General features: G+C 41.0%; 1 protein-coding gene across 1 annotated transcript; it reads right to left on the bottom strand.

Moving 5' to 3' along the window:
* On the bottom strand, positions 1-27,961 carry SYCP2L (synaptonemal complex protein 2 like). The gene is made up of 29 exons (XM_065832731.2): positions 27,562-27,961; positions 26,287-26,311; positions 25,198-25,283; positions 24,979-25,067; positions 24,842-24,876; positions 23,948-24,090; positions 23,376-23,428; positions 22,974-23,019; positions 22,019-22,111; positions 21,865-21,925; positions 21,283-21,431; positions 20,286-20,346; positions 17,884-17,999; positions 15,495-15,559; positions 13,796-13,844; positions 12,629-12,684; positions 11,758-11,812; positions 11,033-11,189; positions 9,978-10,027; positions 8,753-8,849; positions 8,141-8,226; positions 7,922-7,985; positions 6,127-6,258; positions 5,106-5,230; positions 3,712-3,806; positions 2,231-2,330; positions 2,093-2,151; positions 1,551-1,620; positions 1-329 (listed from the first exon to the last, which is right to left on the bottom strand). Exons 1-29 carry the CDS (start codon positions 27,751-27,753, stop codon positions 270-272), a joined length of 2,469 nt encoding a protein of 822 aa, XP_065688803.1. The 5' UTR covers positions 27,754-27,961; the 3' UTR covers positions 1-269.
* Between the last annotated feature and the right edge of the window lie 17 nt (positions 27,962-27,978).

Below are 27,978 nucleotides of genomic sequence, written 5' to 3'. Positions count from 1 at the left end.
GGTATTTAGTTCATTTTCCATTTCTTTGGTATTTAATGGACCCATTTTGCAATTTTACAGAAAAACTTGATGTTATCAACATAAGGGTCAAAACTGGACCACTCACCATAGTGTATATTTTTAGGGAAAAAAAGGCTTAGTAACTGTTATTTTCTTTCCTTTTTTCTTCTTTTCATTTAAAATAGATTAACATATCCTTCACAGGACCATCTTCTCTATGCCATTTAATGTGCTCAAATCTTGAGAGCAGTAATTAATTCAAGGGTTTGCTAGTCAGAAGGAACAATGAACACATTTTTTTCTACTGCCTTCTTCACTGGTGGTTCATACTGCAGAGAAGGGAAAAAAAACACAACACACACAGGTAATGAAAAATGTTTCAAAAGTTTGTACAAACATATATCACTTAAGAAATAGAGCTTTAAAGATCCTAGAAGTACATTTAGACTCAGCTTTTTAATTCTCAAGCACCCAGCTTGGAACAAGGTGCTGCAGGATGAGCAGCTCCTACAATACAATTGCTCCTTCCTCAGCCCTGCCCCTCTTTAAAAATGTTCTTCATCAGGAGCACCTGTGGTACGGGAAAGGCCTGTGATTCCAGACTTGACAACAAGGTGAAACAAGCCCTTGATTTTCAGTATATTTTCTAAAATCCCAGGCCTAATCTTCCATAGGAACTGCAGACATGGTGTCCCCCTTTGACCCAGGGAGCTCTCTTCAGCCCCAGGCAGTGCAGGCACACGGCATAACACACATCACAGCAATCCCCCAGTCTTACTGTGGGAATGCCAAACCCCCAATGCCATGAGGTCTGTGCACAAAAGCTGGAACAGCAGCGGTAGCAAATATACATGGGCACGCACATGATGGCATAGACAAGGCAGAAACTAAGCATTGTATCAAAGATAACAGAATATTCTGCTTAACCTGCAAATTAAAGAGGGCATACATTAGTGATTAGACTCTGAAGAGTTTAAGAACTTAAACAGAATATTTAACTGGGATCTAAGGTAAATGAATAAATTTGGGTTTTAGAAATCAAATTTGGAGGCATCAAGGCTAGATATTGCCAGACCCAAAAAGCAGATGAGAGAAAGCATGCAAGGTGTTGTTAGGGTGTAGCTCTCCTAGGCACAGGATGTCATGAATACACAACTACAAGGGCAAATTCGACAAAGTGACAGAAGAGAACTGCACTAAGGGTCACTAACTACACAGAAACGAGCCTCAAGACGAAGGAACCCCGAAGATATGAAAGCCAGGAAAAGCATCACTACCTGATGATCTTTGTCCTTACCTCCTCCATTAAGTGAGTGCTTTTTGACCACTTTTCCTGGTCCCTAGCAGGGCAAACACTGCTTTCTTGATGCTTTCCACACATCAGGACCAGGGTTTCCACAAAATAAATTAAAAAATAGCCCCACAGATCAGCTGACCAAAGGTTTCCCCTCCCAGGTCTTCAGTTTCATTTTCTCACTTCCAACAATTCTGAGTCAAGCCACAGCTAGGAGTTTACCACCCATACAAAGCTGCTTGCATATTGTACATACCGTTGTATTCTGGGTAGTGTTGGCAAAACTCTCTGCTGATTCACCCAGGGCCGAATCAACAGACTGAATTCTGGAAGAAAAGTGAGCTTGGCTAGTTTATCTGTGAAGCAGTAGTACTCACTGATAAAACTTGAACAGAGATATTTATCAATAAAAATGAACCTGAGGATTCCCCCTTTTTGCAGCTTTTTGCCCAGCATTTGCACCAACATTAGCTCTTATCTAGGACATGGTTACCTCCTTCTACCTCCTCTGACACCCTAATGACTGAAGGGTGCACCTTGTTGCAGATCCCAGTACACATCTCTTGAGGTATATGCATCTCCTGCACAACTTCCCATGCAGAGAGCCCATCGCTGCACTCTAGTCCCAATTCAAAACCCTCATGAATCTTCAAAAGCTCCATCAATGTACACTAAGTGAAGATGCCAGATGTTCAGAATATTTCCCAATACACCTGCAAGAAAACCACCATCCCAGCTAGTGCCCTCTTTAACTATCAGAAGACTTGTGAGCATGCAGGACAGCTGGTAGACTCATACCTTTGCTTTTGCTGGTTGCAGAATGAATTCAGTTTGAACAACTGTGTGTTCCAGAAGTCCTAAAAAGAACCCCAGAGAAAACTCCCATTACTTGCGAAGAGGTACCTTGTGGGCTGGCACACAAGAAGTCGTACACACCACTGCATCCTTCTCCATGTTTGTCAAGATTTGGGTTTCCTTCTCAAGATTGGCAAGCTCTTCAGCAACAATCTTCTGTAAGGTCTCCAGCTTACTGAGCCTAGTAACGGAGAACAGAAACAAGTCTGACACTTTAAGGTGCAGCAGCACAAGGTTAATGACAACCCCTTCAGCAAACAACCTACCTTTAGGTAGCAGCAAACATCCTTGCTGGACTACATGGGGAAGTTTTGGTCTCTGGTATCTCACAAAGCATGTGAATAGCTGTACCAGGTCAAACTGAAGATTAATTTAGCTAAATAGCCTGCCCCTAATAACAAGCCATAATAGAGGCCCAGGACAGAGCGTACAACAGGGTTCCCAGAGCAATACTTGCCCAGCGCAGTCTCCCAGCCTGCATGGATTTCAGCAGAGATTTCCCAAGCTGAAGACAGCATCTTAGCAGAAATAACCTCCGATGGGTTTTCCTACCATGGGTTTTATATACACATACAGTGTTCTCACAAGATGCCAGTGATTTCTAAACCTGAACCAGCAACATTATTCACTTGGGTTAGCTACCTTTCCCCTAGCATTAGGATGCCAAGGCATCATCTGATATTGATTTTAGAAACTACTCTTCTAGGGTAGAACAGATTGGGCACAGCTCTGTCCCCACACTCCTGTAGGTGTGGTTGGCTTCAGGTGACTTACTTAAAGCATCAAAGCATGGCAGCAGCTCACCACCATCAACTCTTACCTTTCACCTGCAAACATGCCCTGGTTTTTGTTTTGGAACACAAGCCTCTCCATGACAAGCAAATTTTGCTCATAGATATTCTATTGATACTGGGGATTTTGTGTTTTACAGGCTATTATTTCATACTACATTTGGTCTAAATCCTGCAAGCTGAGTGTGTATGGAGACCTCATAGACTTAGATCTCAGGCTGTGCTTGTATTTTGCTTATAACAGATCTGCAACTATTATACTTGAGTCTTTTATTTGGCTCCTATATGAGAAATTTGACAGCTTATAGAGCAAAATGACCCCCTTAAAGCCCTTTCTGGTGAGCTCCTGTAAAGTCTGCTATAGCTGACACTTGTTTCATGCACATGGAAATAATCTACAAAAAATTAGTCTATAACAGACCCCTTACTTTTCTTCTCCCTCACTTCATTAAGTAAATCAGGATCTGTCTTTTTTTCTTAAAAAACCTAGAAACCAAAGCTACTAAGTGTAACAAGAGGGTTGCTCACTTTGCATTAATTAATCTATCCACTCTACTCTTGCAGGAAAAGTGGGACAAATCACAGGAGCTACACTGCTGAAACTCCTCTTACAGAAAAGCAGAAGAGCCACAGATACACAAGCTATTTTGACCTACACACCAAAATAAGTGCAGTAGCTTACTGTCAGGTTTGCTTACAAAGAGGTATTCCTTTTCATATCAAAACTGACACCCAGCTGAAACTGTTTTCAACCAGCAGCTGACAGCTTACCTGCTCTCGAGTATCTGGTTCAGCAGGGTGGACACATTCTTCTCTGAAGCTCTCAGGGCATTCTGCGCTGTAGCCTCCATCCTTTTGTACCGGGACTAACCACAGGAGGTACCATTAGGAATAGGAAATGGCCCAAGGCAAAACCTAGAAGTCTAGTTTGACAAACGCTTCCCTGGAAGGCAAACCACTCTGTGGGCTGCTGTTCAGCTTAGTGTAAACCATCCTAAGTCATATTTAAAGTGAAGGGAGAAGAGATGTAGCCAAGATACTACAAATATGAACTGATTCTGTTCAACCAGAGTATTTACACCAATAGACCTCTATGTAACGCATGAGACTTCAGATCAGGGTTATGCTATCCAGCCAGCAAAGAAGTGAGTTTCACCCATACTCCATCACACTGAACCACATAAAAACAGGTCTTTGTTAGTACCACTTCAGATCAGCATTAATTCAAACTGCCTACATTTTAGTCATAACTGATTTGTAAATGCAATCACCTACAGCCTTGATTCAAGGATTTAGTGCCAAAAGTTCAGTTTGAACACCTAGCACCAACTCAAAAAAAACAGGTTTGCATGATGAAAAGTGGTGATCCAGTAAAAATCTGCCCTGCTGTGTCTGGTTTGTTCAAAGCTTTTAAATACAAGATTTTGTGATGGATCAGATATCCTCTAACATTAAACTTGGTTTAATGCCCACATTACTTGTTACAGCTAAATCAACAGCAGCAGCTGGTTGCTTGCACTGCATCTCAAGCATGTCTATACAGTTGAGTGAACCAAGAATACACAGCTTATATATTACTAATTGTGCAACCAACATCCCCACATACCATTAATCTCAAAGATACATATGTGTCCTTATGGGTCTAAACATGTTCTAGTCAACAGGTGCAGCCTGTATTGATTTCTGATTTTCATAATGGAGAAGTTACATAGTCTTACATCACAGTGAAACTGCTCTGTGTTCCAAAAGGGAATTTTGGTATTTTTGATATATGCTCATAAGGACAACAAGCCACAGCTCCAACATAGGTACGCTGTCAGTACACTGGGTTACCTTTCCCTTCCCTCTGGGTATTTAAACAGCTTAACCAAATCTGATGCTCCAACACACAGATAAGACCAAAAAAAAAAAAAAAAAGAAAAAAGAAAAAAAAGAAAAAAACTAATGAAAGCTTCCTTTATGCCTCGCCCATAACACTTCTTGAAGTATACAAGTTGTGCAGAATACTTCTAAGAGCTCCAGGCTAAGAGGTGCTGCAGCCAAAAAAACCTGTTATTTGGCACAAAATGCAGATGGGATAGTCACACCACTACCCTGGTGATAGAAAGAATTTCACATACTATGAGAAAATGCCACACACAGTGCACACAGAGAGCACACATTACCCACAACGATTTCTTTAGTTGGCTGATAAAGTTTTCAAAGGCAGCAATCATCCCTGAATCAGTGAAGTCTTCATTTAGCATCTTGGAAAAAGATGCATTATCCACACTATCATCCATTTCCTGACCTAGGAGAGAGTGTATGCCAGTTAGTGCCGTACTGGAGGGCTTATTGGAATGTAAAAGCTTCCGCTACTGAAGGATTCGCCATTCACATCAATGACATTTCTTACAGAGCTGGAATTTGACTCTTGCTCTTCTTGAGCCCACATGCAGGAGGGAAACCACCCCAAAATGCATTGAGAAAGATGTGTTAGAAAGTAGCATGGAAGAAGCAGCACAATACTAACCAAACACGAGGAGTGACATATTTACAGATAAGGAGGCAAAAGCACAGCACAAGGAAAACAACAACAACAAAACAACCAGAAACAAACCACACCACACCAAAACAACAAGCAAAACAAATGAAACAAACAAAGCCCACAACAAACCAGGCTACTCTTTTCCTATTTTCTACTTATTAGTTGCAAGGAAGGACTAACCCCCATCTGTTCAGAGCTAGCAGTGCTTTGCAGTTACTTTGTCCATTATCTGCATACTTTTTTCAGGTTGTTTGGGGTTTTGTTTGTTTGGAAGGATTTGGGGGGGGGGTGAGGGGGGGTGGTTTTTTATTTTTTGTTTGGCTTGAGTTTGGTTTTTTGGGTGTGTGGTTTTTTTGTTTTTTTTTTTTAGGTTTTGTTTTAATTGCTCTGGACAATCACCATTCAGAGAAACTAGAAAGTGCTACTGAGCAACTTCCCAGGCAGATCGTGGTTAGGGAACCCAAATATCCTGTTCACACCTCTACATAAGTGGTCTCCAATGGGAGTGCCCCAATATGTGCCTTTTGCTACATTTTAGAGAAGATATTCTCCCTACAGATACCCCTCTTCAAGTTTCCATATGAATGTGATTTCTTCCATCAAAACAGAAATACTGAAAGCATTTAAATACTTCACTTTAATTGCCAATCTGACTTCACCTGGTTGGAACTCCTCTTCATTCTCTTCTGAATTAAAAAGTTTCCTTGGTTTATGGGAAATGTCAGAGAACAGATTACTTGTTTCCCAGCTGGACAATTTAGGCTTTTTTATGATAGTGCCGCTTAATATATCTAGAAAGATAACAGATATTTCAGAACAGACCCATTCTTTTGCATGAGGTACAGAGGAACACCTACCAGCTACTCAAACAAGAGTCACCACTGGAGCTCTGTATGAAAGCAGGCCACCTTATTTTAGGACCTGGCATCACAATTATAGGACAGAACAAGACTTCCCCAGTAAGCTTCTTACCTCACAAAAGCAGGCAAATAGACTGCCTAGTACTATGCAGGTAACTGGAAAGACATTTATCTCCATCTTAAAGACAACTTCATTTCTTACCCCACTATTCTAACCAGAAAGAAAGCTCTTCCCCAACTTCTTCCCCTTCTCTTTTCCAGCCCAAGGTCACAATTTGTTTATGCTCATTTGTTCATGAGCTTATTTCAGCTGCTGCTTTAAAAACATATCTATAAATACGTAGAAGAGAGAAAAACTATTCTTACCTGTAACAGCCTGCTTTTCTGCAGCTTCACTAGAGTTCCCATACAATTATTTTTAACCCAGAAAAACACTTAGGAACACAGTGTGGGAGGCTCCAGAGTATATTTTAAGGAAAACTTGCAAAAAATAAACCCTTTGTTTCACTGTTCACTTTCTTGAGTTCAATGAGGTGCTTGTGTCTGACCAACCAGCTCTCCGGATTCTCCATAGGGCAAGAAGGTGGTAGAGCCCAGGAGAAGAGGAACAGATTGACCATGAGGAGCACACTGAAGTAGATATAGGGTTCACAGAGCAAGTGTTCAAATGCAGTCACAGACCACACCTGAAATTTCTGAACATAACCCTCCTTCTGTCTTTGCATAGTATCATCTCCTCTCCAATGGTACAGTAAACAATGTTAAAAATCTAGTCTTCAGCACTTTTCTTTCGTCACAATTAAGCAAATGTGTTGGTGCAGTAAAGGTATATTCTGCAAATGCTGGACAGGTAAGAGACATATCAGAAATATGAACACAAGAAAGGGAATGTTTTTTTCCCCTGAGACTAAAGCTTCAGTGACTCAGTTCATAGTCACAATAATAACTTTAAGACAGTCTCTCTCAGAACTGCATCAGCATTTGGAATATTAGGATAAAGACAGCCCATTGTTGCTTGACTTTCCTGAAGTTCATTTGTTTCCAATCACAAAGAGAATGTGTTGCAGTTTTGAATTAGTTTATGCAAGTTCCGTTCCATTAAAGAAATGTCCTTAAATGCTACTTATCTAAAAAAGCTACAACGGTAATAAGCATCAGTACCAGTCACCATTTACAAAAAGCTTATAAAATGGTCTACATCTATATTGTTAAGTATAAAGAAAGTCAGCTTTCAGAGGTACTTATTTTTCAAGTTAAAGTTGTGCTGTGTTTTTTCTCTTTTGCATACTTCATATTTTCTTCTCTTGGGTCACTAGTTTGTAAATCCCCAGGTCTGAATAGCTGTGCTAATAGTTCTCCTGTGATTAAGGACAGGATTTACGAGTTAGTGATGAATTCAGGAATGTATATAAAAGCATTTTGCCATAGCCTCTCGCAATATAGAAAACAGAGAAACTGAAGGTATTTCTTATGCAAAAAGTATCCTTCAAATATCAAAAAGTACGGTGCCTACTTGTCCTTGAAAGATGACAACTCTGTCAACACCCCTTTCTACTTTTCAAACAGTTCTTCCATGTTATCAAGATTAACAAACCTGAGTCCTTCCGCTTAGTGCTTTCTTCTTCTCTTGATGATTTGCCAGATACATCAAGAAACTTCTAAGGAGAGAAGAACAACAAAGTAAGAAAGTACCCACCCTGCAATGCAGACAAGTTGTGAGGGACACGTCAAGTTACAGGAAGCAAAGCCAAACAATGCACTGTTTTTAGATGAGAAGTAGCCTGACAGCAGAGTCTAAGGCTGTATACTGTACCTGCGTGGCCTCTGCATCACTGAAAGAGCCCATGTCAGGCACATCCAGTAATAGTGGACTTCCTTCGATCTCTGAGGGTGCTTCATCTGCATGAGAGGTCAGTCAAGCGACACAGGCAATAGAGATAGAATCCTGTATTGACTAGAAGCCTCAATTTAACAACATATGTATGGAAAAAAAACACAAAACACACACAAAAAAAAAAAAAAAAAACACAACCACACCACAACAAAAACACCAGCACCACCCTCTCCTTTATTGCTTCACACAGGGAAAAGAAAATACAGTGGCTCAGACTCAGTCCACAGGCTGTTTTACTTCTTGTTGCCAGTTAAGTTCATTCCTTCATCCCCCATTAGCCAGAGCTAAAGTTCTCCCTGCTCAAGAGACATTCCCTACAAACAATATCCAGTCCTCCTAGCCATTGCAAGAAATATCATGAGGTAGAAGGCTTATGAAGAACACATGAATGAAAAAGGAAAAAAACCACAACAACAACAAACAAAAACAAACTACCACACACAAACCAGCCACCACCAAACACCCAAACCCACACATTCACATACATCAAAACAACTTTTCTAATGCATTGAAAAAGAAAAAAATAAATACCAGAAAGATTCACTGTAGGCAAATCATCTCCATTGGAGCTGGGTGTGCTTTTTTTCCCTGGCATCTCTTCCTTTTGAGCTTTTTGTCTTGATGCTCTCTGATAAAACAAAACCAAGTTTAAGTATGCATTTTATTTAAAGATTACTACACCGAAGTGGGGTTTTGGGTTGTCTGTTTGGGGGGAGGGTTTTGTTAGTTTGGTTTGGGTTTTAAACACACTAAGAGCAGAGATACACTTGAAATATGCCTAACATACTGATAACTTCCTCCAACAGGGAAGGAGATCTGTGCCCTGAAGTTCAATGCATGCATAAGTTCTCCCTTTAGCCATTGGGGTCATACTGTGGATGAAGCTTTTATAATCAGAATCAAAGAACTTTAAGTCAAGAGTTGAAAAAAAAAAAAAAAAAAAGGTTTCCAGGGGAATACAAAAGTTTTTAATACAGATACCCATTCTGGAATTTTTTTCACCCAAATGTTCTATATTTATGTGGGGATCTTTCCAAAATGTTTGATACGCAGTATATAATGACTGGGCACTGGAAAAATCTGGCATTACTAAATTGTGTTTTATTTTGCTCCATGTATGTTTGGTCTACTAATTCACCTATCAGTATAAACCATAGTTAGTCCTTACAGAACTATATCTGAAAGTGGAGGGCAGTCCATGAACTAGGACTCAGCATCAGCATAGAATTTGAATAAAAACCCTGAAAATTGCCAGCAAAATAAAATTGAGAACATAAGCTTTCCCAAGGCACCTAGCAGGGCAGGTCAGAGGACAGTGTGGGGACACAGCTTGGTAGGACCCAACTGGGATTTCTGCAGGTATTTGAATAGGCAACTCTAGCTCTTAGTATGGCCCCAAAGCCAAATTTGTTCCTGTTGGAGAGACACCTGCATCAGCCAAGGCAGGTGCCCCAGCAAGCACACCAATTCCTACCCAATTTTCCATCTATAGCAGGTAAATATTATAGTTTTAGAATAACTTGCTTAGGCCTCATGCACTGTTGTTTCTGTAAAGTTTCACATGTTTTCCTAGTATCTCCTTGTTTCCCCAGCCTCCAGTAGATCAACACAGTTTCAGCAACACTTAGTAGACAAGTTTGTCCATCAGAACATTTAAGAAGAAAGATACCAGTTTATTTAATTCACACTCATTTGTACATGCTTTGCACATGAAATGTTTTTAAACCTGAGGCACCCAAGCATGACAGCTCCTTACCTTCTTCATCTGGTCGTCACTGCCGCTACTTGCTGAAGACATTGGAAGCACTGCAAAGAGAAAAGCTTAACTCAACATGACTGTGTGCCTTACCCAGTTAAGGTTTGCATCATGGCTAACTCAGTTTACAGTTTGTTTTTCTAGGCATTTACAAGAGAAGAACTCCCTGTATCCAGAGCAGCTGCCAAAAGAGAGGCAGGCTCAGCAGCTTGTCCAGTGGTCCTCAGGCCCCAGCTGGCATGCACAGGCTGACACTGGAGTGAGAACTCCTCCTCCCACGGAAACACAGTATAAAGTATAATTTCTCCCTCAACTTTCTTTTGCTTTTTCATCACTACAGAAATCAACAGCTAACTAAGCAAGACTCATCCTCTATGAGGGGGACAGAGAGATCTCAAGTCTTTCAGAACAATCTAGTTTGAATTTGGAGGTCCCAGCAGCCAACACAGCCATGGACCATGACCACAGGGGAGCTTTGCTGTTAGTCAGGCATGAGCAAAGGATGGTATCAGAGATAATCACATCTGATTTTGTAAATCACTCTGAGGATAACTGGCTGATCAGCATATCAAAAGTACCATGGTCTGCAAACTGTGGTTTTTCAAGGTTTATTCCCCAAGTCAAAGGCATTTCTGGAGAGATGAGGAGTGGAAAGTTCCACAGGGAAAGTATGGCAGCTCCAAAGAGATCTTCCTCCTTTTGTGTTCAAGAGCACCAATGCAGCCACCAGCTCAGCACCCATGGGCCCTTCAGCCACGTTACACAGAGGGCTGCACCCACACAGATATTTAGGTGCCCCATTTCCACCTGGACATTTGAACCTCAGTACATTCACTAGAGGGAAGGGGACAGGAGACTTTTTTTTTCCCCCCAGGCGTGAGGATCTGTGATCCACCTCCTCCACGGGGCACCCCTCACTGCCAGCCTTGAGCCTGGCCTCTCCCACTCAGATTAGGACTCAGCCAAATCCTCCTTCTCAGACCATCATCAGCCACTCCCTTATCTGCAGTGCAGTATGTCATGATAGCTAAGCATCAACAGGGGATCAAGCTTACCTTTTAATCTGCTTCTCACCCTGGGTCTTTTACGAGTATAGTCAAGGGATTTTGGCAATGGCTGTTTCTGAGCATCAAGGATCCAGCTTTTTTCACTCTGACCAGTGCTTGTATTTTCATTGTTGCTTTCAGAGAAAAGATGCTTCCTGTAACTGGACTAAAGACACTATTAAGAGTGAGTCCTGCTCAGTCAGCTCCCTATGTCCGCCCAGAAGCCCACCAGCCATTCCCCTTCATTCACCACCAAATTATTCCATTTCTTCCTCCCCACAGTGCAATACCCAAAGTATTTTGAGCTGTGAAATCTGCCAAAACAGCAACAGTTAACTGTCAAACAAGCAGTATAAAAACCCCTGAGAAGCAGATACTTGCCCTTTGCCAACATGGGGCTTACAGCATCCTCCATCCTCATCTTCCCCTCCCTTTTGTGTCCAGACAAAAGAGCTCTCATGAGGAGGAAAGCCTCCACATGCCTGAGCTGCAGCCAAGAGCACAGCCAGAAAAAGTGAACAGAGACATTCACATGCTGCTCTGGCAGTCCTGGCACACCCTTGGCACCGCTTTCAGCGGCAACAAGCAGACTATTTGGAGGCTACAAGGCTCACATTCCTCCACCTCCATGCTGGGTAAGACTTAAACTTCAGCCTCTTTAAGGGTGTAACCGATTAATACAGATTAATAGAGCAATCAAAGGCTCTAGGGATGAAAAAGCACAGATGACCTACCTGCCTTCGCTCAAGTATGTCTGATTTCTCATTCTTGTTTCTTGTTTCATAATTCCTGCCAAGTAACCCATGAAGACCGAGTTAGACTCACAGATGCTCCGATAGGATGTTGCAATAGTGCAGAAGGGGCACAGCCAAATAGCAATGGTGGAGGGGCTCCTTAAGAGATCAGAAGGAGGACTAAACTGTTAATGAACAGTCAGTAGTCAAGTCTCTTCTTTGGTTGTTTTCTGAAAGTAGCCATCCAGGAATATCTGGAAATTAGCACCTTTTAAAAGAAAAAAACTAGGCTGCGTGCCTAGAGGTGGCAAGTCCCTGGCAGCTTGCTGTAACTGTAGGTGGTCAAAGCAAGGCAGAAGCTTCAAGAATTCTCAAAAATTAAATCAGTAATTTAAGCATTTGATCAGAGGAGACGTGGAAAGTTTAAGAGTTAAAGTGGATAAGAGTCATTCTCTCTAGTAACTTTCATACTCTCAGGTACTGTTTAAATATTGGTATTGATAGTTGCCACAGGATCTGTGGTAGTTAAGCAAGGAATTACAGGGTATTTCAAAAAGATTGACCCAATTTGAAATCACTATATCTTTGCAAGCACAAACTGCTCATGAATGAAACTCTAACAGTCCATACAGCAGGTGGAGGGAACATAGCACATTCATTAAAAGGTTACTAAAACTTGATAACTCGTTAAACCATTTGTGCGTTTTTGTGTAATTATAACATGTTGGGTCCATCTTTTCAAAACACCCTGTATTTTATTGGAAATGTCACGTGGCCTTTTGGATCCCAACGTAAACAAGCTTGAATAAGGGAAAGAACTCTCCTTTCACAGAGAGAAAGGTTCATAAATGGTGAGTGTATAATCCTGTACCTCTGCTTTTGTGAGGAGGCTTTCTGGCCAAGAATCTTTGCTTTGGCTTCAGCAACCTAAAAGAGAAGCAGATCCTCATAAAATAATCTACAAGATTAAAATGTATCAGAACTCAGAAGGGCTAGAGAAGGAATGAAGTACAAGTCCAGCATGGAAACTCAAATTTTTAATGAGGTGGGATTTGTTGACTGAAACAGTGTTCTAAATTATAATATACAATCATCTGTCGTCTTAAACAGAGTTACATTCCCTTTTCCTTGCTTCATGAATAATGCTCATTTTAAGCAATATCATCATAAAAACCCATCGTTTTAAGCAATGAAATCACCAGAAGTAGCAGGATGTAAGTGCAGCACAAAGTACTTGGACAGCGTTGGACAGGGCTGCTGGGGCGCTGGGCACGGTATCATGAAGCAGGGTTTTATGCTGACACCCAGTGGCAATAGCAGGGATTGGACGGTGTCCAGTTCAGAGCAGAAATTTGAGATGTCCCATTCAGCACCCATCACGTCTGAATTACAGTAACAGCATCCGCACCGGGGAAGAGGCTGAAAGCCACAGGGTTTGTACAGTGGAGCCACCTCGATGGAAACCATCAGGAGCAAGTTTTCAGCTTCCAGGGGAAACCTGCACTGGTCAAAATTTCAAAGCAGGCAGAGCAACTAATTTTTATTCATTTTTTTCTAACAGTCTGCTAATAAGTCAAGCAGAATTTCTAACTAAAGTTTTGTGACTGGCTTTGACTAGGGATTCCCAACATGCCAAGTATGGCTCAAAATGGATTTCAATCTTTTCTGTACAAAGTGAAGGATGCTCAGCAATCTCCTTTCAATATTCAATAAAATGCAAACAGAGGTTGGGCTTCAATCGCAAAGATATTCCACAGCCTCACTCCAGCAACAGCTCAAATTCCTATTGCAGTTGGTTTTATCATACAATACACACCACAAGATTCAAGAAGTGATGAGCACTCTCCCTGCTTCTAAAAAAATATTTCTTTGTATAACACCTTAGAGAACCACAGAAACCTCAGATTCCCAGTTGTCTGTTTTGCTATAATAGCTATTTCTTCAGGAAGAGATATCCACCACTTCAAGTTACTACTCTCCTTTAGCTGCTGAGCTGGGATCATAATGCAGGTCCTAACACCTACTATCTCAACTTTACCTTTTCATGACTTGCAGAGTCTGAGTTTTCAAAGTCATAGATTCCCTTCCTGCAAGAAAATATTTATGTGGCAGTGACATAAAATCATAAAGCATCACCCTATAGAACTACACTAAGAATACAGGGGAATAACACGGTTTGTTTCTGTCCCTCCCTACTCGCCACCCCCACCCCGTCTCAAACTCCATTATACAGTAAACACTCAATACTTTCTATGCCTAAAGATGTTGTTTTCTCAGTTTAAAAAAAGAAAAGAAAAAACACACACATACAAAAATAAACTTGTTCCTTTCCTACTTAGTCTCTATTATATTATTGTCTGTCTTGGTTCTCCCTCTTCTAATTGTAATTTTTTAATTTTAAGAAAAATATTCAAGGCATATAAACAAGCTAGCTTATTCCTGTTTATGTAGTGGACATTTTGTTCCCACATGGCCAATAATAGCATGTGGTAGGAAGAAATCATGAATGAGAAGATAATTCCAGAAGCACCCAAGAGAAAAAAAAAAAAATCAATTTAATCCCCTTCTGAAAATTCAAACACTTAATGTTTGTTCTCTAATCACTTCTCTGTACGCATCTAGATTTTGTTTTCATCTCTTTCAACATTTAATAATTTTAAATGTTAATTACTGCACCTCTATTTCTTTCTCCAAATTGTAACTATTTAAAAAATCCTACAATTATTGCTCAACATACACTACAGCTTCCCCTTCTTACTAGTTAAAGAATAGGAAGACTGAAGAACTGAGCTCTTCTCGTTAAAGCTTCCTGAAGTAAAAAAATGCTCATTTTCACGTGAGACACTAGGGGGAGCAGAACGACTGAATTAAGACCGTCTGCATCTCAAACTTCAAAAGTTCTACTTCTGTTTTACCACCAGTATTTGCTGCATCAAGTTATTTGATCTTAAAACCAAACCTGTAGCGATTAAGTTTTGCATCAATTTTTCCTATTCTTATCTAGAAGCAATAAAGAGGAAAAAGAAAAAAAAAATCTAAACATTTGGGCTTTTTTTAAGCTAAGAGTCAGTAGACTGAAGCAGGACACCCAAAGAAGCCCTGAAACAGCCAGAACTGCAGCAGGAGTCCTCACATACAGGTCATTTGCTCTCCTGCCCAGCAGCAGACACTGACTTGCCCACAACACTTGGCAGAGAACACAAGAGGAAGGTGCAACAAGACAGACTTGCAGTGCCACAGGCTGCATATGGCCCACAAACCCTCGAGTGCTTCTGTCTGCAGTGCCACTGGCTTCAAACATGAGCAGGAGGATGTATAAGGGTAAGGGAGTGGGACAAACTCAGAAAGAGCCCCTCCTGAAACTCTAGAGCATGAGGTTCTGAAAAACTGGGACAATATCAGAAAAAGCTTAGGTATTTAGGAATGAAGCTGCCACTCATCACTTAACTCACCTGGAGGATGTGAGGAAAAATGGAAAAGCCAATGTGACAGTATCACAGAGTTGAGGGCATTTTGACAGACTAGAGTTAGTTTCTGTAAGTCTTTATTACTTTGTGGACCCAAAGGTTGCCAGTGAGACAAGTTATGACCCTTCATAGTCTCCTGCTTGTTTTGTTGTCTGTTCTGTTCAGACAGCCCACACTGTGGGCACTACCCTCCCCTCATTAGTGCTAGAAATGATCTAAAACCACCTGGTACACCAGACCCTACATGGGCACAGGGCTTGTGTGTCATACCTGCCTTCAGTCTTCTGCTTGGCCAAACTTGTTCTTCTCTTTCTTGTTACCCGGGTAGCACCCTTCTGAAAAGAAGAGAGTTGCAGAATCTAAAACCGTGATATACCAAGTCATGTTCTTATCCCAGATGCTGCTAAAAGCGGAGACGAGCGGGCCAGGAAACTTTGTTTCTCCTGTCGCAACAACCATCCAGCTGCAACGGTTTCCTAACAGGTCGAAGTATGAGAGTCCTGCAGATGAAACTGGGTAGCCAAAAGGGGTGAGGATACAGAAGGAAGTAGTTCAAAAGCTTTGAGTTCATTGTGCAGTAGGCAAGTGTCACAAAACCTTGGAACTGTCAGTTAAAAACTAATCTAAGGAAAAAAAAAAAAAAATCTATTTAAACCTAGTACCTGGAAATGTAAACCCGGACATATCAATAGAAATTTCCAAGGGTTCAAGTTCCACAAGAAACGTAGCTACAGATGGGTCTCTGTTACTTGCTAGTTTACCCAAGTTGCAAGTACCTATGCCAGGAGTACAGAGAGAGATCCAATGTGAGAGGATCATTAGAGTTCAGATACAAAATTGTATAAACCTGTCTGTAGACTTCCAAAGTTTGCTTCCCTTCAGGAAACAAACCACTGCTCCACTGCACTTGCAGATGGTGCATAAGCCTTGTGACATGCAAGTTTGTCCCACACAGGGCCAGGCTGGTTGCCCACAGACCATGCTCCTGGATTCAAGCACAGCACACCGCTCCTGGTGGGTATATATGCTGAACAAATTCAGCTGAGTTTGAATTACTTGGTTGGGCCAAATTAGAAAGAGGTTGGCAGCTGTTGCCTCTGCAGCTCGCTCCTGGTGCTAAATGGCATCATGCTACCATGGGCTCAGGACACCACTCAAGGGTGGGAGTGGGTCAACCCATCCTAGTTTTCTTCTGCAACTCCACCAGAGTCTCTCTTCCCTGTCCCATGTCTTTCCACTCAGGTGGGCCCCAAGGCAAACATACCTTTGGCATTGACTCCTCCGTGGGTTGTTCTTCTAGTGGCTTCTCACTGGGGACAAGAAGACACATGAGGGGAATGCAGTGCTGAGGGGCTGTTCATTTAAAGCCCAAATAATCAGTTTGTGAAGTACTAAGAAGAAAAAAACCAAACACTTACACCAATTACCATCAAACCAATGGTTTAAAAAGCTTGTAGGGAAGAAAGCTAATTGGTAGCTCTACAGAAGTCCAACTCAATTATAAGAAATGTTGTGCTGCAAAGCTTTGAAAAAAAGGTATTACTAATGACAAGATGAACTCAAATTCACATGATCTTTCACAAAAGTCGTGGTCCTCATTACGAGTAGCTACATATCCAGTGAGCTCCAGCTCCAGAACTGAAGTTAAAATGTTTGCCATACAGCTGTATATTCATCTTATATTTCAATTAAATCAATGACGAGAAAGAAAAGTCATGTCAGTGTAGCAGCCAAGCCAGTAACCAAACATCACTGTTTTTCAACTCCAAAGTGCTGTAACTCTGAGCAACCAGCCTTGTTAGCCGAGGTGGCAAAACAGAATCATTTTTTCAGTTTAATAATTAATGGAATAAATCTCAAAATCACATGCATTAAAACCCCAGGGAAGGGAAAACAAACAAAAAACACACCTTGCAACTTTTTGTCTGCAAGACACTCACCTAGGCTTAGCTTTCATCCTTGGAGATGGAGTTTTGGACTTTTGTGCTGAAGGAGGCAAGGAAACTACAGCTTCACCCTCTGCAGCTACTATGAAATGCTTTATCTGCTTTTGCTGTAAGGCCTACAAAAGCAGAGCCTTCACCATGTCACCTGAGTGACCATTAATTGGTTCAGACTTAAGGAACTGAAGGGATCCATGCCTGACCTGAGCCTTGGTTAGTATCTTCCACATCAGTCTGCTGGCTCAGTGTAACACCAGAGTTAACCATTTTCTGCTCAGAGACATGAAACCATGAACAGAACATGCATATGACTAATAAAGTAGTAGGGTTCTTTTAGAAACAGAGGCTTTCAGTGCTAGCCTATGGCAACAGCTGGATGATGAGTTCATCATTAGCCACACAAAGACATTTTAGGTTACCTGTAAATGATACTATGACTTTCTTAGTAACAGCATCCCACTATCCCCTTTTAAGAGGGGGTAAGATTTTTTTCAGTTCAGTTTTTCCAAAATAGAAGCTCTGGAGGAAAGTATGCATGCTGACTTTCCACTGATATAAGGTGAAGTTTGAAAACATTGTCAGATCTGGGTACAAATTTGTTTTCTTTGAAAACAGATTTTAACCACACATATAAAAAAAAGGAGACTGGGGAGGGGGAGGGAGAGGGGGGTGGGGAAGGGGCACAACAGCTGTTTCACCATACACCAAACACTTACTGCTACAGTGCCTGTTAACTGCTGGCTCTGCTGAGAGGCTTTGTCAAATACAGTCTCTGTGTTTTCAGAGTTTGAAGGATCTTTCCCGTGCTGTGGATCAGTTGACACTGGTATCACTGCAGAAGAGCAATGGGGTGAGAATGTCATTGCAGTAACTGAACACACACACCCCCCTCCCTCTCCATTCTTACACACTTTCATAAAAGCATAACAGTACAACTTATTATAATAGGTGCAACCATCTCAAGATCACATTTAATAGAACAAAAATATCAAACATCTCCAAATTACCCAGTGCACAACTGCAATTCTAAATAAATCAGCATCTTGAGCCTACCCCTTTCTAAGCCCCTCATACTACAAGAAGATGTATAAGTTTATCATCTTCTTATTACCTTGATTCTTAGCTCTGGAAGACATGAAACAACCCTTTGTGTCCAGCTAGAGCAATAGAGCAGCAGGACCTCCCACCACACTGAATCTCTACCAGCCACTGAAAAAACTGTTTCACTACAGATGAACTACCTTCTGCGCTTCATACTCCTTGTGATTACTCCATGTAGTAGCGCCCACCTTGTACATCTGTGTATGTTTAATGGCAGACACTGATGAATGGGCTTCCCCCTCACCTGCACCTCCAGAATCTAGAGGACTTCCATTTTAGCTCCTTTTGGGTTGTAACTGAGAAGACATGGGAAGGACTACTGAAAAAGTTACTGTTTCAAACATCTAGAGCTGAAAGTAGCCCTTTTGGGTATTCACCTAGAGGAATCTGAAACATACAGTAACTAAGAGGAAAGTAAATACTTGCTTTTAACACAGGCCCAGAAAGAACACTACCTAACCTAAGGACTTCAAACCTGTGATTCATTTGCTGAGATGGTGGGTGGTAAGAGTAGAAAGAGAGCTGTGAGTCTGTTGTCTTAGAAGACCTGGAAAGATCTGTTAAGCAAGTTACACTAAGCAATAATCCATACAAAAAAATAATCGCTTTAAAACTGAAGTACAGCAAATTTTGCAACAAGGACATATCCTAGCCTTCCAAGATAAAAGATCACTATACAAAAAAAGTCATCTCCCAAATCATTTGATACTGAAATTGAGCTGAGGAAATAGTTACTGTTTAAGACCAATTTTCATCATGTGTGCCTCTTGCTTTTGTGCTGAAAACAACTTTTCCTCAAAATATGGGTCACAGCCGTGGTGGGGAGAACTTCAAAGCAGGGTAGAAGGAAAGGAAGGAGCTACTTTCTCTTCCCCTTGGACAGATGCTGGACTTAGACTTTCCTTTGTGTCAGGCACCCAAGTGTGACACCTGTACTTCAGGGTCTGTGTTCCCTTGACATCTATAGTATTTGGAACAAAATTAAACCCAGCACAATGATCCTGGAAGGAGATGCCTTGCAGAAGATGTTCACTACAGCATGGAAAATGACAACATTTGATCATGGAAAATTCAATGTGCCTAACTCAAAAAAATACAGAGCATTGGCTGTAAGCTGGTGAGAAGGAGGAAATAATGGCTCCACCAGGTCCAGCTGAGAGCCTTTTCTAGTATAAGACACACAGCTGCATTTGTAGTTGGCATGCACACAGAGACAGCCCTGTAGCACCAGGTATTTATGGCAGCACCCTTGACACCCCTGCACAAGGTAGTGGGTCTCCTCCTGCAGAGAGGAGCTGTGCTGCTCCTCACCTATCCCTACAAGCAGGAACTGTGGGGGAGTATTGCTGCTCCCCCAGCTGCACTTGTACAACAGCCCCCAGCATCTCCAGGGCATCATCCACTCTGTGTAGGGTAGCGGGACCAGAGCACACCATTCCCCATCACAGAGAATCACGTAGGTTGGAAGAGACCATCAAGATCATTGCGTCCAACCATTAACCTTACTTTGGCACTAAACCACGTCCCTAAGATCCTCATCTATACGTCTTTCAAACACCTCCAGAGATGGTGGCTCAACCACTTCCCTGGACAGCCTGTTTCAATGTCTGACAACCCTTGCCATGAAGAATTTTTTCCTAATACCCAATCTAACCCTACCCGGTACAACTTGAGGCCGTTTCCTCTCATCCTATCAATTGCTGCTTGAGAGAAGAGGCAAATACCCTCCCATCAGATCATGTTGCCAGAAAGAAAGGTCACCTCCCTCCAGGAAACCTTGGTAGAGGCTGCACCACCACGCACACACTGCGCAGAGGAGAGTGAGCACATTAAGTGCCAAGGTGCAAGCACATCAGAGGACCTATGCTTTCACAAACACCGATGCCACTGTCCTCTCCTGCGGGGAGTCTCCCCCACAGGCACCTGCACAGCACAGCCAGACCAGGAACCATGCATGCCGATTTTAAAATGGAATAATTTAAATTTCACAGAATAAAATAATAATTAAAAAACCCACCTGCTTCATTCTGATTGGCTGGCTTCCCAGCATGGATGGACTCCTCTTCAGGCACATTTATCTGTTGGTATCAATTAACCTTATGTGAAAGTGACCTTAAAAACTTTATCTAGTAAAGCGAGATACTTAATAATAAAACTAATAGTTGTTAATCACCAGCAACAAATCACTGACAAATCATCGGATGATAGTTGAGTTGACCATTTGGAAATGTCTCAGCTCCTACAAGGATAAATGACAGACACTATACTATGGCTATTTACTGTCATGTAATGTTTTCTGCAAACCCTGTGGATGAATCAGAAGTATAAAAAAAAATGAATTATATTAACATTTATTTACCAAAAAACCCACAAACAAAACAAAAAAAACGACACAAACAAAACACTGAACACCACACACACATCCCCCATCTCTTTATATTAGCTTATAAAAACCTCAAAGTTCTAAAAGTACTCTACTTTTAATCTAGAAGTACTATCTACAAAGTCTATCTAAGATTTGTGTCCCTTTTCTCTTGCCCACATTCTCATGTCACAATTAGCTCATCCTGTACAATATAACACTTTAAGCTAGTGTAAGAGCCTGTTTATACTCCAAGTTATGCAGTTACATGCCATAGGCTTTATCCCCTACTTCACAGATTCAGCAAAATCATGTCACACTGAATTTATTAACAAATCAGTTTAACTTTCCAGCTTCTAAACCATAAATCAGAGTCCCTTGAAACTTATTTCCTCAAGTCTCTAATCTCTCTTTCAGGCCAAAGCTAAGAACACCTATACAGAGAGTCACAAATCCTCCAGGGGAAGACAGATACATAATAAACAGACACTTAAAAACAAACAAAACACACAAAACTGAATGTTTCTGTGAAGTGTATATGAAGCACAATGTAGTTTAGGGAAAAAACACCCACAAAACAACACCACAACAACAAAAAAACCACTCCAACAAAAACAAACCAACAACAAAAACAACCTCATACTAAGCTTACCATCATTTTTTCATCTCCCAGGACTTTTCTAAGTATACTTAAGATTTCAAACTCAGCACTGAAAGATATTTTGATTTTTGTTGCTTCTGTTTTGTTAAAAGCAGCAGGAATTTTCATGTAAATTTTAACAATCTTTTCTCCATCATCCTCTGCATTTAGGAAAAAAAAAAAAAAGAAGAAAAAAGCTGTTTTAGAGAAAGACATTTAGTCTGTCACTCCCAAAACACTGACATAAGCATTGAGGGTTTTTTTTAAAGTCACTTTTGCATCTTGCCCATGCATTTCCAATTATTCTGTTCACTCATTTCTTTCTCATTGGGCCTAGATGATTATACTGTTTCCTGGCACATTTATAAATGACCCCTCAACATGTCCTACTTGGGCAGGAAGGGCAGGTTATTGTGCTAAACGGGCCCACAGACAGTCGAACAAGGAGAGCTGGTGCAAGGTGACCAAAGTGCACAAAAGGAAAAAGGGGAGACACGAGGATTCTGTGCAGTGACAGTGAGATTTTTAGGTTGGCTCCATGTGTCTTGTGGACCCACAGCCCAACAGAGGATAATGCTGGTTGGAAAGCCTTACCCGTCAGGCTGTAACCGCTGACTGCATCTTTCGACAGCCGCACAGAGTCCCAAAGAGCACCCTTTGAAAACCAAAGTCACCACATCAGAAAGGGCTGAGCAAGTCTCTGCAGCATTAGATATCTAACCCAAGGCCACATGGGCTTTGCTATTACCTCGTTACTGTCCACATAGAAAGTCACGCTCTGGCTGCCAGTGTTGAAGTCGATCCAGAACTCCTCCAGCTTCTCGTCTGACGGCTTCTTCACCTGGGGAAGCACAAGAATGGTGCTGCCATTCACAGAAGAAAAAAAAAAAACAAACAAACCAACCACAACACAACAACAACAAAACAAAACACCACAGAAACACAACTGTTGTCCCATTCTGAGTTTTCCTTAACAAGATGAAATTGGAAAAAAGTTGCCCTACATGTGTGTGTACACATATGCATACCTCACAGAAATAAGAGTTGGGATCAAGCTGTGAGTTGCCAGCCTGCCACTCACCCAACCATACCCACAAAGCCAGACATCCCTCTGTGCCAGCCAGGGAAAAGGTGATACACAAATGCTCACATGTTATGGCAAGTAAAAGCTTGTGAAAGTTTTCTGTGTTTCTGAGCATTTGAAACAAGCAGAAGGAGCGGAACCAGCTTCCATTGACTTGGTTTTGACTCAGTACAACTGTCAGGAGCAGCCCGACAACTATGTTTGCTTAAAGACCAATCATGGAAACTGCAGGATCTGTAACTGTGACTATGACCTCTCCTGCACAGGCCTCAGGCTAATCTTGTTTTCTGATAGTCTGGGAGCAGCTCTGCTGGAGGAATCGAAGTTGTCCTGTCCTCCTGTTTCCTTTGAGAGATCTCTCTTCTGTCATCACCAGGAAGAGAAGCTTTTCCTCTATCATTTGGCTGATACAAAAGCAAAGTCAGCAGCAGTAAGTTGGGAACTATGTGACACACAAGCAAAATTTCCAACTAGAATAGGTTGCACTCTACATCCTAGAAAATTCAGCTCTTTAATGAAAAACAATGAGGAAAAAAGAAAAAAAATATATACCACAGAAAGCAACATTTTAACAGCAGCAACACTGTGGGGAAGGTGTCACAGTATTAAGGACTATTACCTCTTTCATATCAGCAAAAGCAGATCTACAAGGAAATGAATAGACTCTGGAAGAAAAGCAGACTTCACATGATACATTCAACATTGGAGTCTCACTTTATGAAAGATAAAATCATCAAGATTCCTTACTAATCTTATTGTTCAAAAAAGAATAAATAAACTCCTAGAAGTAAATTAAGCTTAGAGAAGCTTAGAGAATATAGTATTGCAGTAGTGATGCATCGTATTCCTTGATTTTACTTTCAAAAGAACCACCATTAAAATGAATAAAATATTTCTTATTAACTTAATTATTCACATGTGATGTAACTTTTTTAAATATAACCCAAGTCAGTTTATAGTCCTAGTTTTTCCCCCTTCCAGTACTGATTGCACCAGTTTAGTCTGTTGGTTCACAGCTTACCTTCTGTCATCCCCAAGCCTTTCATTTAGCTGGTTAAGAAATTTTCTGCAGTCCTTCAAGACAAATGATATCTTATTTAAAAAACAGGCTAAATTTCCTTTGCAAAGAGTTGTTCTATTGGGCTACTCCAGTTAAAAGCTTTTGACTAGTCAGTGTGATGCCAAAGGCCATGGGGGGAAGAAACCAGTGAAGTTGCTACAAGTGTTTCACCTCAAGTTATGACCATCAAGCCTCCAAACATAAACTACAAACATGAACTTATTGATGTTTTAGAAGTGAAACAACTTGGAAATTAGAGCTATTTTAATGATACATTATTTTTATATTTACCAGATTAAGAAAAAAACCCAAACAAACCACCACCCCCCAAAACAAAACAAAAACACAAACACACCACACACAAAGAAAACCTATCCACAACTAGCTAAATAACTTCATGTATTTACACAATCAGTAGAAACTGATTTTTTGTAAGTAGGAACTTCTTACAAGGACATTCTGACTGAACTCAACCAAAACTAGCCCCTATACAGACTTGTCAAGTATGTTGTTTTCAAAATAAGGACCCTCACCGTCTCAAATTCTCTATCCTTGATCTCTTTGAAAGCTTCAGCAAGATAGTTATCTTCAAACCAGTGGTGAACAAGGTCATCCCTCCATTTTTTTGTCATTAACCTACAGAGTGCTTCTGAAAGGGCAACCTGAAGGTCATAATCTATGTGGTAAACATAAGCACAGGATAAATATCCACCCCCAGCATAACAGAGTGTTATAGCCCTGCTACTCTTGCAGAAGTACACTACAGAGCCATATTCATCAGGTAGCTCCAGCTTCACCTAGGACAACAGCAGAAGGTAACAGTCAAGCATTTAGCTCCAGCCACCCTCAGCTACCCCCAGCACAGTGAGGTCAAGGTGGGGAGCACTCCTAATCATGGTACACGTGCATGTGTCAGAAGATGTTCTGGGGGACAAGGGAGGGGATGAGAGCAAAGCCTTATCACCAGCTCACTAGGATTAAGTTATCCTTCATGCACCATGGCAATGCCCTGGAAAGTGTTATTGCTAGGAGAAAACAAAAAAGATTTTGCTCAAAAAGCTATAAATCTCATAACCAAAGTTTGTCCACATCATAACAAAGTAGTTAACATTTATTTTTTTAAAGACTAACAGCCAGTGTGCTCTGTAAACAACTACATAAAGCTGATCTAACTACCTTTACTATATACATCGGTTTAGCTTTTCTTACTAGTTAATACAAATTATGAATACTAACCAGAAAGAACTAATGCATTGTTGCATCTAACAATTTTTGATTAATATTTTCTTGAAGTAGCAACTGATTTTCCTCCCCCAAAAATAAACTCTTGACAAGGAAATAATTTAGATTAATCCATAATAAATAAGCAGAGGAAGTAATGTCAGAGAACCCCAGCTTCATAAGAATAACCACTAAATACTTCTTACCACCAACCTCCAGTATAGTTTTTGCAAGGTCTTTCCTGAAAAAACATAATGCAATGAATTACAGTGGAATTAACTTAAACTCTCATTGCAGGGAAGATGGCATTTAGCTACGGGAGTTGGAGGGGAAAATCACTTACGTGAGTGAGCACATCTCTTCAGACAGAGGGAATTTCTTTCTCTCCTCCCGTGAGACACTGTCAAGTATAGAGTTGAGAGTCCTCAAAGCCTTTCTCCCCACACAGAAGGGGCAGAACAAGAAGGGAAAGGATTTAGTAATGTTTTTCACACGTTTAATCTAATTACACACACTTGTGTGCACAAGCATCTATATCTTCTTCTCCTAGTAGGAGTCTTACCTCCTGCCGCAGAGCGCAGCAAATATTTGCTTCTGTCACTAGATTCCCTAGTTCAGGTAAAAATAAATTCACCAGTTCTTTCTTCCCTAGAAAAAAATTGTTTGAAAGGTTACACCTAGTAATGAGCTGATCTCCATGTAAAAGACAGGTGAAGCAACTCCAATTTGTGGTGTTGAAGGAGTAAAAATATCCCAGCTGGGGATTCATTTTAAAACACAGCTTCCAACCACCCCCTTACCAACAAAGGGAACTGGTAACTCCTCTGTAAAAAAAAGGCTTCAATTATTTTAACTGCTGACCTGGCTAGCTATTTAAATAGGAACAGAAAGGAGACGGTAGGTGCTAACCGCAACAGATAAATCTGTAATATACAACTTTTGACAGAGCAAACCACTAGCATATTAACCTGAAATTGCTTGTGCTCACTCTGCTCTCACTAGAATAAGCTACAAGGACAAACAAGCTTCAGTCACCCAGCCAACAGCGTAATCCTTTTTTACATGACTTGTGAGCCTGGATGTCTGACCACACAGACATTTGTTCCTTTCAAGCACCTGCTCCCCTGCCCTAATGAAAACGCTGTTGCAGCCACAGTCAAAAAATCTTGCCACTGAAATGGAAGATGGACAAACATCCCTCTGCCTAGTCAGGAGGGCTGAAGAAGTTACTATGCCGCTCTGCAGAGGTGGTTGCCTTCAGCAAGGGAATCACATCTGAAACTGCTAGGAATACACGGGCAAGAGCAGACTGTCTGGCTTCACGTTCCTCTTAGAAGCACCACTTTCTCTGACCAAGTGAAATACTTGATGCTGACCATTTAAACAAGATATCACAGCTAGATTATTATCTTTGTTCAGCATATTCAAAACTAGCAAGCAAAGAGAGTAAAAGAGTCTGTGCTCTGAAGTGTTAGTGAGCATTAATTGGACAGAAATTAGCAGGAAGACTTAAATAAAACATCAAAGAGAGGAGAAGGCAGGGAATGAAGGGGACAAGAGAAAGCATTTCTGTTCAAGCAGAATTAAGAAATGTGCTACTGAAACTGAGATTCAGGATATTGAGGAATAGAAGAAAAAACAAAATACTGACCTTCATTGCTGCACTTGCAAATCACCTGATGGAAAAAGTAAAGGAAGCCTTCATTAACACACCACAACCCAAGAACAGCAGTAGTCAAAATGCTGCGGTGTTTATGCCCCCACTGTCACACCTTTCAGGGGCTAAAATAGCATTAAAAAAAATAAAAATCATTGTACCCACATCAGAAAAAGCAGTGCCACCTGATACAAGTATGTCATATATGGTCACCCTGATCATACAGGTTGGCATTATGCAGAAAGGGTAAAGGGAGTGAAGCACCCACTCCCCTTGGGATTTCAACAGTGCTCAAGAGTGCAGTGCCCTCAGGTTCCCAGGAAAAACCACATTGTGGCATTGCTTTGTTACTTTTGTTACATATATGGGCCTATGTAAAAATACATTTTATGTTTACATGCTGCAATACTAGATTTCGGAACACATGGTATCTGGAGAGTGTTTAAGAAATACATTTTAAAAAAACCCACAAAACAAAAACACACAAATAAAACAACACTTCAATCCTCCATAGTGAAAACATATGGAAGAAATGGGCCAGGAAGACAAAGAAATCAAATCCTGACAAATAAACACTCCATAGATTATTTCATATCATTTCAACACGGATAGTAGGGCAAGAAGAAAATTCGATTTTGCTCAAATATCTTTAATCAAGTGTCTTAAAAGAAATAATAATAAATTCTGATGCACAAAGTTTCAGCTCGGGGAAAGAAGCTAAAAGCATTTTTCCTACTGAAAATTTACATTGCTAGGCTTCCAATACATTTAAAGTTATGAATATTTAAAATCAAAATCTGAATTCAAATTGTGAGCAGCTCAGATTATTTCTTAAAACAGATGTATCAAACATAACACAAACAAATTGCCAGGACCACCTTGGCAAAACCATCTGCACATCAGGTGCAACTCAGTGGCGGCAGTAACTTCTGTTTTTCAACAAGGGTTTCAGCACAAAAGCTTTTGTTTACAAAATCCATCAGAACTTCTTGTACATTTTCCTACAAAAACAAACACTCTCTGCTTCATGTTAGAAAACGCTGCAGTCCCATGGCAGCTTCTCCCAGGTGCATCCAATCTCAGCCTAATGCCAGCCTAGAGCAGGCTCCTGGGCACTGCCCATCCCCACCACCTGAGCTGCAGCCCAGGCTCAGTTCTAGAGCACAAGGTCTGTGTAACTATTAATTTTTTAGCAGAAAGCTGTTTGTTAATAATGGCTTTCTTATCCAATAAAACCAAATCTTCTGCCGTCTTAATACACATACATACCAATGCAGAGTCAAAGAAGTCTTCAAGAAGTGACATCAAAAATTTATTCTTTTCTGGGTCAATGACGGTCACAAATGTTCTTGCTCTTTCAAACCAAGATACCAGGTAAAAGTTAAAAGAATCAGTTAAAATCTGGGAAGAAGGGTTAATAATTCTTAAACTAGGTATATCACCAGAAAACCTTATGCACATAAACCAGGGGGGTGGGCGAGCTGTCCTTGAACTTCAGATTCATGTATTACGGCAAAAGCTACATTGCTTTAAGGATTTCAGACTTTGCTAGGAGGACATGAAGAGTGCCACCCTCACACCCATTCAACAGGACTTATCCCAGGCCTCCTTACATCCTCCTTTCTCATCTCAAAGCACCCACTCCTGGTGGTCAGGACCTCCTTGGCACAATACTCAGTGCTAGTG

The sequence above is a fragment of the Patagioenas fasciata genome, chromosome 2 (assembly GCF_037038585.1).
Source record: "Patagioenas fasciata isolate bPatFas1 chromosome 2, bPatFas1.hap1, whole genome shotgun sequence".
NCBI classification, from domain to species: Eukaryota; Metazoa; Chordata; class Aves; order Columbiformes; family Columbidae; genus Patagioenas; species Patagioenas fasciata.
Note: the sequence above shows the minus strand (reverse complement) of the source record. Positions and strands in the feature narration are given on the sequence as shown.